General features: G+C 38.5%; 1 protein-coding gene across 1 annotated transcript in view; it reads right to left on the reverse strand.

Moving 5' to 3' along the window:
- The window catches only part of HOOK3 (hook microtubule-tethering protein 3), a 121739-nt gene that overhangs the window by 105632 nt on the left and 4895 nt on the right, over positions 1 to 11212 (reverse strand). The window contains exon 2 of the mRNA XM_006896977.1: positions 4715 to 4800. Within this exon, the coding sequence (XP_006897039.1) occupies positions 4715 to 4800 (86 nt within the window). The remainder of the gene's footprint in view (positions 1 to 4714; positions 4801 to 11212) is intronic.

The following is an 11212-nucleotide window of genomic DNA, read 5'->3' on the forward strand; positions in this document are numbered from 1 at the left end:
TATGGGCAAAATACTGAATGATCCAGGAAGCATTAAAAGTAAATGGAAGGAGTACACAGAATCACTACACCAGAAAGAACTGACTGACACACAAGAATTTCATGAAACATATGATCAAGAGGCAATGGTGATAAAGGAGGAAGTTTAAGCTGCTCTGAAGGAATCAGCAAAAAACAAAGCCCCAGGAACTGATGGAATACCAACTGACATATTTCAACAGCTGTGGCCCTTCTGCGCAAAAAAATTAGGACGACAACTACCTGGTCAACCGACTAGAAGAGATCCCTATTATTCCTTCTCCAAAAAAAAAGGTGATCACAGCGTGGAAATTATCAAACAATATTGCACACAAGTAAAATCCTGCTGAAGATTATCCAAAGTGAGTAGAACAGTTCATTGACAGAGAACTGCCAGAAATGCAAACTGGGCTTAGAAGAGGTCGTAGTAGTACTAGGGACATGACAGTGTCAGATGGAAAAGCTGGGAAAGTAATTGAAAGCTGGGAGTACCAGAAGCAGATGGCACAGTCTTGCTTGTTGAAACTGAGGAGTACTTGAAGCATTTGTTACAGAAGATCAAGGAATGCAGTCTTCAATATAGAATGAAGCTCAACATCAAAAAAAGATTCTCACTAATGAGTGAGATAGTTAACAATTTCCGCTTACTTGCTTTCACAATTAATACTCTTGGCACCTGCAGTCAGGAAATGAAAAGATTAATTGTACTGGGATACTCTGTCAGGGACTTCTCCAGAATGCTAAAGAGCAATAATGCCAGTATAGAGACTAAGATGTGCCTGATCCAGGCCATGGCCTTTGTAATTAACTGCTATGCACCAGAAAGCTGGACAATAAATAACAATGACGGAAGAATTAATGCCTTTGAGTTATAGTGCTGGAAAAGAGGCTTGAACATACCATGAACTGCCAAAAGAACAAGTCTGACCAAGAGAGGGTGAAACCAAGTTGTTCCTTGGAGGTAAGCATTTTTAGACTCCATCTCACATACTTTGGACATGATGCCATGAGGGAGCAGTCCTTGGAGAGAACATCATGCTTAGAAGTGTAGATAGAGGGACAGTGCAAGAAAGAACAGTACAGGAAGAGATGGACTGACACAGTAACTGAGATAATAGGGGTAGGTGTTTTATACAGACTGTGAGATTGGCTCATGATTAGACAAGGTAAAGAGCTATCATGCATAGGGTCACTATGACTCGCAGACAACTCGACAGCACATAACAAAAAGAAACCCACAAAACATATAGGGCAAGTGATACTGATTAGAAGGAACTTGATTAGGAGTCATCTGGGCGCTAGACATGTTCTAGTCCTTCATATGACTGGCAGTTTCATGGATGGATTCATATGTGTATATATACACACATAAATATACAAATACACAATTATGTTGTTATTAGCTGCCATTGAGTTGGCTCAAACTTATGGGGATCTCAAGCAAAATAAAACAAATTGTTGTAAAAACAAATATGTTGTCAAGTCCCGTGCCATCTTCATGATGCCATACAGCTCTATATACGTATGTGAACAGAGATAAAAATCTACACTTTTGAAGTATGCCTTTTTTTAGAAGGAATATAAAAAAACATTTCTAAAAAAAAATTAGAAGACCCATTCTAAATGAGAAACATTCCCACAAAACTTTGGTAAGTTAAAACTGTACCTCAGATGATGTTATATGTTAACATAATTATAAAACATTAGGGGAGCTCTGGTGGCCTAGTGGCAAGAAGCTGCACTGCAATCCCAGAGGCGCATGGTTCGAATCCACCAGATGCTCTGCTGGGGAAGGAGGGACAATCTCCTCCTGTACCAATCAGATCTGATTTGACGGTGTACACACACGCGCGCGCGCACGCACACACACACGCACACACACACACACACACACAAATAACAACAAAAAGCATTAAACATACACATTGTTTCTTCTGTTACAAATGACAGAAATCTGACTCAAACTAGCTTAGGCAAAACATTAATTTACTGATACACATCAAAGAAGTTCATATAGCTAAGTCTATGTGCTCACAAATAATTTTTTATTAATAACTTCAGTGGAATTTTCTGTACTGTTCAAAGACTAAAAATTATTAGGACATCACTCATAGGTGATCATGAAAATTTCAAGATCACACTAAGAAGACTGCTAGGACTGAAGCTGTACAAATTTAAAATAAGGCTTCTGTGTGTCTATTTATCTAGAGAGATGTATCCTGTAAGTTAGAAGAAAGAGAAAATAAGGTATGGTTTTTAAACACAGGACTTCAAGGCTAAAGGCACAAGACAGAATAGCTGTAATGCAGATGTTTTAGCCATTTCTCACATAGGCAACTCCACACAGTTTACTGTAAAATGACAAAAAGCAAATATATATTTAATGGAGAACTGATTCTCAGTAGGCTGCCAGGTGCCTAGAGTTTTAAAAGAACAGCTCCCAAGTCATTCCAAATTAAAGAACTTCAATTCACAGATAATCCTTTATTTTAAAAACTGGTAGGTAAAAAAACTGAAGACAGTCACAGTCAAACAGTACCAACTCTATAATTGCCAAGGTTTTTAAAATTACTTAGAAGGAAAGGATTAAGTGGGTTTTATATATCCTAATCAAATATGTCATTCCTTTAGTCACTGAAGAAATTTAAGTACTCGTGGTGTCTACTGAACCACAAACCCCCCCACTAATATATGGTCATTTTTAAATTACAAAGAATGGCAATTTCATGAAGTTCAATTAAAAAATCAATATTCTCAGCTTTTACATGTAAGTTATAATGTATGTGTGTGTTTTGGGGGGGTCATGTTACTAATTATAAATAAGCACATTTCCTGCTTTTAGGAAGTTCACTTCAGGACATACTACTTCTATGAAGGATTTACATTAGTATCTGTTTTGCTAACAGAAACTCAAAGAGGATTTTCATTTTCACAAAAAGGGTGAAAAATAAAACTACCGTCCAGCATTTGTTCTGCAGTGAGCCTCTGAGGCAGTACACACCCTGAACAGTGCAAACAGAGCTGCCAAGCTCCGTCCCCAGGAGCTACACTCAACTGTCTAGCATCAAGGCACCACAGCACTGGACTCTGAACACTACTTCCTAATGTTAGTTTAGATTTTTTTTTTAATTTTTTGTACTTTTTAGATTTTATGTGTCATTTGGTAAATGTCATTATTTCTGAGTTATTTTGGGGGTCTGAGACTTGTTACAAAATTTTCCCATATAAATTAATGGCAGCAGCAGAACTAGTAGCATAGTGCATAACATGTTGGGGCTGTTAATCAAAAAAGGATCACCAGTTTGAATTTACCTGCTGCTCCCTGGGAGAAAGGTGGGCAGTCTCTTCCTATTAAGATTTACAATAGCATCAGAAAGCTGATCAAATTGTCTCTATATTCCATCTATCATGATGCTACAAATTAGTCCAGTGGTGAGTATCGTAATTTTCCTGATGTTGAGTTACAATCTATATTACTGACTATAGTCCTTGACCCTCTGTAGCAAACGCTTAAGGCCCTACTCAGTTTCAGCAAAGAACGTTGTGTCATCTGCGTAGTGCAGGTTGTTGATGAGTCTTCCTCCAATCCTGCTACCACATTCCTCCTGATGAAGTCCAGCCTCTCAAATAGATTTTTAAAAAGCCAAACCAGTTGCTAATGACTTGACTTTGACGCATGATGACCGATGGTGACTTAAAATAGTACGCCCTCCATAGAGGTTTCCAACAGTTGGTAGAAACAAAGTGATTAATATTTTGTACTCTCAGGAAGACCAGATCAAACTAAAAAGCCGATTGTGGCCCTTGAGAGTAGTGAGAGAAGATCTTCACCCTGAAACCCACAGCATCCCTTTTCAGCAGGAAGTAGCTAAGAGAATATGCCATCCCCTTTTCCTTATGAGTCAGGGTGAAGTCTCTCTCAGGGAGGAGTGATAGGGAATGGCAAAGGACACACTGACAAAGGAGATTAATCAGAACTGGCTTTGACAAGCACTGTGGCAAATGGACAATTAAAACAGACTTGGGGGGGGAGAAGAACAAACTGGGGAGGAGGGTAGAGAAAATAATGCAACAATGAATGAATGAAAACCCAAAATCTCTGTAAATGTTCATTAAAATTAATAAAATTTAGTCATTAAAAAAAAGAAAAACAAGGAAAAAAATTTTCTCTATATGAGTTGAACTCAACTCAATGGCAATGGGTCTGGTTTTAGGTTTTATACTAGTTCAGTTTATATAAAGGTTCACAGCAATGCTGTCCTTTGGGATAGAGGGGTAAACGTGTATACAACATATCAGATGGTGTTGCAAGCTATAAAAGTTTAAGGAAAGTAGCCTGTCCAGTGGAATGGCATTGCCATTTTATTCAGATAGTTTGGGAGGGCCTCACTAAGGACAGTTGAGTTAAATTTTAAAGGAAAGACGGTATAATCCACTTACATTCTATTCTACACTGAAAAAATCTGGTCACCACCATGGAAATTTCTGCCAAGTTAATGCAAAAAAATCACAAGAATAAATAATCCTGCTAACATCTAGAATTAACAACTAAAAATTCCAATCAACTTTGCAATCAGTCAATCTAAGCCTAACCAAATATCACTGCTGCTTAAGCATTATAGGTTTTTGTCTATGCTTTCAATTTCATAAATACCCATGCAGAAAGACACACACAAAGATGAGAAATTTATTCTTACATCTTTTGAAGAACCTGGGCCATCACAACCCCACTCATTAAATCTTCCACAGTCTGGCATGGTGCTTCTACATTAAATGTCTGGATCTGGAAAAGAGGTGGGAAAAAATACTTTATGGTTATTTACACTGGAGGTTTCTTGGGCTTTTTGTGATTCTCTCATCCTGGGGACAGAAATAACGTCAAAAAAGTAAAACTGCTGGATAGTTTCATGAAAAATTTCCTGCCAATTATTATAATCTTGCCATTTTGTTAAAATGTAAAATTTTAAGGGACATAGGGTGACTTTACAATTTATTTTATTCACAGATAATCAGTGTAAGAAAATTACATAATGGTATGTATCCCTTTTATCAGTGGCAGGCTGAGCTTCTGGGAAGAGTCAATCATATGCCATCTTGATGAGTTGTTATTGTTGTTGTTACTGTGTACCGTGGAGTTAGAACTGACCCACAGTTGACCCTGTGTTTTCAGAGGCAATTAGTCGCCTGGGAAGAGACTGGTCATATCCTTCTCCCATGGAGCAGATAGATGGTGGCCTTGAACTGTGTGCCTTCAGGATTGCAGTGCAGTTTCTGGTGACTAGGCCACCAGAGCTCCCTATCAACAAGCAGCCAATTTTTAACTGTTTTTAATCAACTATAGGATAAATGAATACAACAGATGGCAGAGAGGAGACAAAAACCTAGGTCTTTCAGACAAAAATTGAGCCAGTGAATTAAAAAAAAACTTCTGAGATAAGTTTCATCATCACTAAAGTCAGTCTAGGTTGAGGTTTCTGTTATTCTGAGCCAAAACCACCTTAGATACAGAAGTCAAACTTACTTCACGTAGGCTGATTTCTATTTCAGATGTAATTTGATTTAGGTCAAAGAAATGTTACCTTTTTCTGGTATGATCTCTTTTAAGTTAACAGTCAATGAACAGGCTCAGTAGTGCAATGAGGATTTTATAAAACAAAATTCTGAGGATAGATGGGTGCAGCCCAAACACTGAGTTTATAGTTAGTGAAATGAGTGTGACAGGAAAGAAAACGGCAAGCATAAAAATGAGAAGTGAGAGTGGCATGCAATCCAGGAATGAGACACTTAATACATTTCATGTTTGAGGCTGCAGTTCAATTCCTAGCCAATGCAATTTATTAGCTGCCACCAGTGACTGACTGTCAGTGGAGTTTTACTATGATGCTGAAAAGGTTTCAGCAGAGCTTTCAGACTAACAAGAATTAGAAAGAAAGGCTTGGTGATAAAATCACAACTGATCATGGCAATGCCAAAAGACATGGCAACCTGATTATGCACGGGCTGTCATGACTCAGAACTGGTCATGGCAATTATTATGCAAAACATTGTAAGGCCTGTTGGGAGTTCATCCTAAGAGCAATGAAGAATCAGCAAAAGATTTTAAGTCAAGACTTTGAACCACTTAGATCTGGTTCTGCCACCTACTAAGAAACTGCCTTTCCTGGAGGATGGGTGGAGGATCTTGTTAAAATACAGATTTTAATTCAGTATATCTGGGGTAGAAAGTCAAGTTCTCAGCAGAAATACAAATGGAATGAGCCAATTTGAAACCCAGTTTTAAGCAAGAGAATGAGATTCTTTGATTTGGATTTTATAAAGATTATAATGAAGAAAGAATTAGAAGGGAAAAGGCCAGGAATGGTACTTTAGCAAATGAATGTGTTTAATGAGTTTGAAGTTATGGTAAAATAAATGTTTTGGTGCTGCACTGGTTAATGCCTCCACTGCTAATTAAAAGCCTAGTGGTTCAAACCAAGTCAGATGGAAGAGAAGACCTGCTGATCTACTACAGTAAAGCTTATAGTCTAGGCAATCTATACAGTAGTTACACACTCTTGTCCTATAAATTGCTATGAGTTGGAATCAACTCAATGGCACAACAACAAAAAAATCTAGGCAGCAGTAGTAGAAACAAATAACACTCAAGTTTTTCCTAATATTAGGAATAACACCTGTTCTCTTAATCATCTTTGTCAGATTATATTCTGAGAAATTGCTAGATCAAGGCATATGCATATTTTAAGGTTTTAAAAAATTATTGCCAAACTGTTGCGCCATCGAAATGCTGTACCAAGGGAGCTCTGGTGGCCTAGTGGCAAGAAGCCGTACTGCAATCCCAAAGGCAGGCAGTTTGATTCTACCAGATATTCCACAGGAGGAGGGGCAATCGCCTCCTGTGCGAGTCAGATCTGATTTGACAGTACAAAACAAAAAGGGGGGGGGGGAAATGCTGTACAAATTTACTTTTACTGATAATAGGTTAATTTCCATTTCAAATCATAAAAACAAAAACTAAGTATAGGAAGTCAAACTCAAACATGCTGCCCTCAAGCCGGAAACACTGCCCCACTGGAGGGGTTCTGGAGGCTGTAAAGCACACGGGAGGAATCTGCCCATTTTTCTCCCAAGAAGCTGCTAGTGAATTTGAACTGCCAAAGGCATTAATTTATATCTCTTCTATACAGAGAATCTTTCAGGTAGTGATCTGATTATGATGGTAGAGGTTTAGGAAACCACCCTAAAGATCAACTTATCATGTAGTTTTTACTTTTATGTCCATTTGGAGTGGATAATAGAGAGTGTGTGATTCCAAGGCACTCTCTGGCACTATCCTAACACAGCAAAAGAGTTAGTCATTTCCAAAACCCACCTCAGAGGTGATTCCAACTCACAGTGACCCTGTCGAACAGAACAGAACTGCCCTAGAGGGTTTATGAGACTGTAAATACTTGCAAAGACTGCCCCATCTTTCTCCTATAAGCAGCTGGTAAATTCAAATAGCCAAGTTTTCAATTCTTAACCCCACTGTGCCACAAGAGCTCCTAGAAAACAGCAAGCAAGCTCCTAAATGACTAGAAAATTATTTAAGACAACAAATAGACACTGATTTTGAGTTCTATTCTTGTATCTTCAGTTGCTTCTATGACCATAATGTAGTGATCATAATGCAGTTAATACAGAAATAAGCACTAGCATTCATGTTCCAGTTGCTAAATCAATGGCCTAATTAAAAGAAAATAATCAACCTCTTTCTTGTAAGTTTGTTTAGAAAAAGAAAGGTAGCAGTGAGTTCCACATCTCGCTTATCTCTATCACTCGCCTTCACACAATGGCCAATTCAAAACAGGTCTTTACACTATGTTGCTTTGAATGGAACGAATTCTATCTTCAGCTTTGCTCTTATGGCACATAGCCTTGGCTGTCTCCTAATCTTCCTTAATATTGGTTATTTCATGTAGAAATCGGGGGAAATCTTTTATACTGAGTACATGGCTGAAAGGATAGATGAGAAAGCATATGTAGAAGAAGCATTTTGAAAAGTCTAAAGCAGTGGTCCCTATATCTAGATTGTACATGAGAATCATCTGGAAAATTTTTATTTTGAAAATAGGCATTTCTAAATCAGAATTTCTATGGGGTAAGGACAGTGGATGGAGGGAGTTGGAAATCTATTTTTAAACCTCTGATCTAAAGCGTTACCAAATGTAAAAGCTGAAAGACTAGAAAGCTGCTTCTGGCCAATCAGGAGAAATAATCCAGCAAAGCAAGTTATTTGATAAAGCAGGTAATCCAGCAGTAATACTTTACTCATTTTTCTCTCAGAATTTAAAATCAAGATATTTTTATCCTTTTTAAAATATGTCTTTCCCATCCAAATAATGCTCTCTATAATAGGTAAACAGTTGCTCACATCCAGATAGAAGCTGTCTACCTCAGCTTTGATATGAAGTAAAGCAGGGGAAAAAGTAAATCAGATACCAAAGAAAATCTAGGCCTATGAAGTTTCTTATTGGAGTGATGAAAATGTTCTAGAATTAGTCATGCTGGTTACAGAACCTCCAAGTATACTTAAAAAAAATATCCTGGGCTTCACACTTTATATTTATGGTAAGTGAATGTTTCTAACCTAAAAGTAACAAGGTTCAAATTTACCAGCTGCTCTGGGTGAGATCTGCAATCTGCTGTCACACAATTTCGACCTCTGAAAACCTACTGGAAGATTAGTTACTAGCTGGTTCAACTCAACAGTATACGATAGTTCTCCAACAGGAAGCTTTGGTAACTTAGTGGTAAGGAGCTGCTTCACAGGAGCAAGATGAGCAACCTGCAGTGCAATCTGTCTGTTGTCATGTGCCATCAAGTTGTCTGTGACTTCCAGGGATCCTACTTACAATAGCTCTGAACCCCGCCCAATCCTGAGTCAATCTCATTGTCTCTGACACAACTAATCCCAGTAACCCAGTCACTGAGTCAACCCTTCTCATCCAGGGTCTTCCTCTCCTGCGTTGTCCTTCCACCCTTCCAAGCATGATTTCCTTCTCTAAGGAGGTGCCTTCTGGCAACAACGCCCAACTTACGAGAAACAGAGCTGCAAAACCCTTCTCTCTAACTCCAATGAGCAACTTGGTTTCACCTTCTCAAGGGCAGATGTGTTCATTCTGTTGGCAGTCCATGGAATGTTCAACAGTCTTCTCCAGAACCACAACTTAAAGGTACTGATTCTTCTTCTATCATCCTTAGTCACTGTCCAGCTCTCTGATGCATACCAAGTAACTTAGAAGGCCATGGCCTGGATCAGGCACACCTTAGTTTCCAAACTGACATTGTTGCTGTTCAGCACTGTAGCGAAGTCTTTGGCAGCAGATTTTCCCAATGTAACTTGTCTTTTGATTTCCTGATTGCTGGTGCCAAGAGTGTTGATTATGGAACCAAGGAAGCTGTAATTATTAACAATCTCAATCTCTTTTCTGTCAAGATGCTTGCTGCCCAGTGGTGAAGATCTGTTTTCTTGATGTTGTGCTGCAATCCTTATTGAAGATGCAGTCCTTGACTTTCTACAGTAAATGTCTCAGGTCCTCCTCAGTTCCAGCAAGCAAGGTTGTGTCATCTGCATCTGCAGGTTGTTGATGAGTCTTCCTCCAATCCTGATGCCACATTTCTCCTCACAAAGTCCAGCCTCCCGAATAATCTGTTCTGCACCTAGATTGAAAAGGTATGGAGACAGGATGCATCCCTGACACACACCTTTCCTGATTCTGAACCATGCAGTATTTCTTTGCTCTGTTCTGAGAACCACTTCCTGATCTAAGTTTTGTGTGAACACAATTAAGTGTTCTAGGATTCTGATCCTTCTCGAGGTTAGCCACAATTTGCCACATAGACAAATGACTTTGCATAGTCACAGTAAACAGACATTCCTCTCGTATTCTCTGATTTCAGCCAAGCTACATCTAATGTTGGCTATGATGTCCCTAGTTTCACAGCATCTTTTGAACTCAGTTTGCACATCTGGCAGTTCTCTGCTGATGTACTGTTCATTTCTGGATAATCTTCAGCAGGATCTTGTGTGTGTGTAATATCAGCAGGATCTTACTTGTGTATAATATTAGTGATACTTTAAATAATTTCCATACTCTATCAGGTCACCTTTTTTGGGGGAATGGGAATAAATACAGATCTCTTCCAGTCAACTGGGTAAGTAGTTGTCCTCCAGATTTCTTGGCAAAAGTTAATGAACATAAGACATTTACTAACTCACTCGAGGGTTAGTTATAAGTTCTGTCAACGGTACAATAACAGTTGTCCTATACTCTCTTAAGCTACATTTAAGGGATAGTTCAGTAAAATAGTACTGTAAAACTAAAAAAAAAAAAACTATTTCATTAAAGTACAGACTTCTACCTAAGGGGCTAACCTCTTTTCATTCCGAAAAGCTCTGCTAACACACTCAACTTTCACCTCATCTCCTTCTCTTTCCACTTAAAAAAAAAAAAAAAGATGAAAGCAGTAAAACCAAGAGCTCAAGTGGAATTGGTAGTTTGCAGCAGTGATTCTCAACAGGGGCATTTTTTTGCTTCACAGAGTAACACACTTCTCAATTACTGGAAATTTTTTCCCCCTTTATATATCTATATCTATATCTATATATATATATCAATCACTAATATGAAGGGAAAGAGATGCAACTAGAGAAAAGAAGAGGAAGAGAAGGGGAAGAGAAGCCTCTGATGCAAACTGAAGTGCCCACAACAAAGAAAAGATTCTCCAGCCTAAATTATCAATTGCTAAGCTTCAGAAACCCTGTTCTAGATCAGCGATGTGTTCAAGTGTGATCCCTGGACCACAAGGAATATCTTCACTAGGAAACATGTTAGGAATGCAGTCTCAAGCCTCTACCCTAGACCTACGGAATCATAAATTCTGGAGGTGGGGCCCAGAAATTAAGCCCTCCCTGTGGGCTGATGAATGCCAAAGAATGAGAACCACTGCTCTATTTAGCTGCAATCTTCCTGCTAAAAATGAATGTCAGATAAGGGACTTACATCTAGAATTTATAAAATACTTGAGCACCACAACAAGATAAAGGTGAAAAATCCAATTGAAAAATGGGCACAGGATATGAACAGACCCTTCACCAAGGAAGACATTCAGATGGCCAACAAGCACATGAAGAAATGTTCAAAATCCCTAGCTCT

Source organism: Elephantulus edwardii, unplaced genomic scaffold (assembly GCF_000299155.1).
Source record: "Elephantulus edwardii isolate Elephantulus edwardi_28Jun2011 unplaced genomic scaffold, EleEdw1.0 scaffold00195, whole genome shotgun sequence".
NCBI lineage: Eukaryota > Metazoa > Chordata > Mammalia > Macroscelidea > Macroscelididae > Elephantulus > Elephantulus edwardii.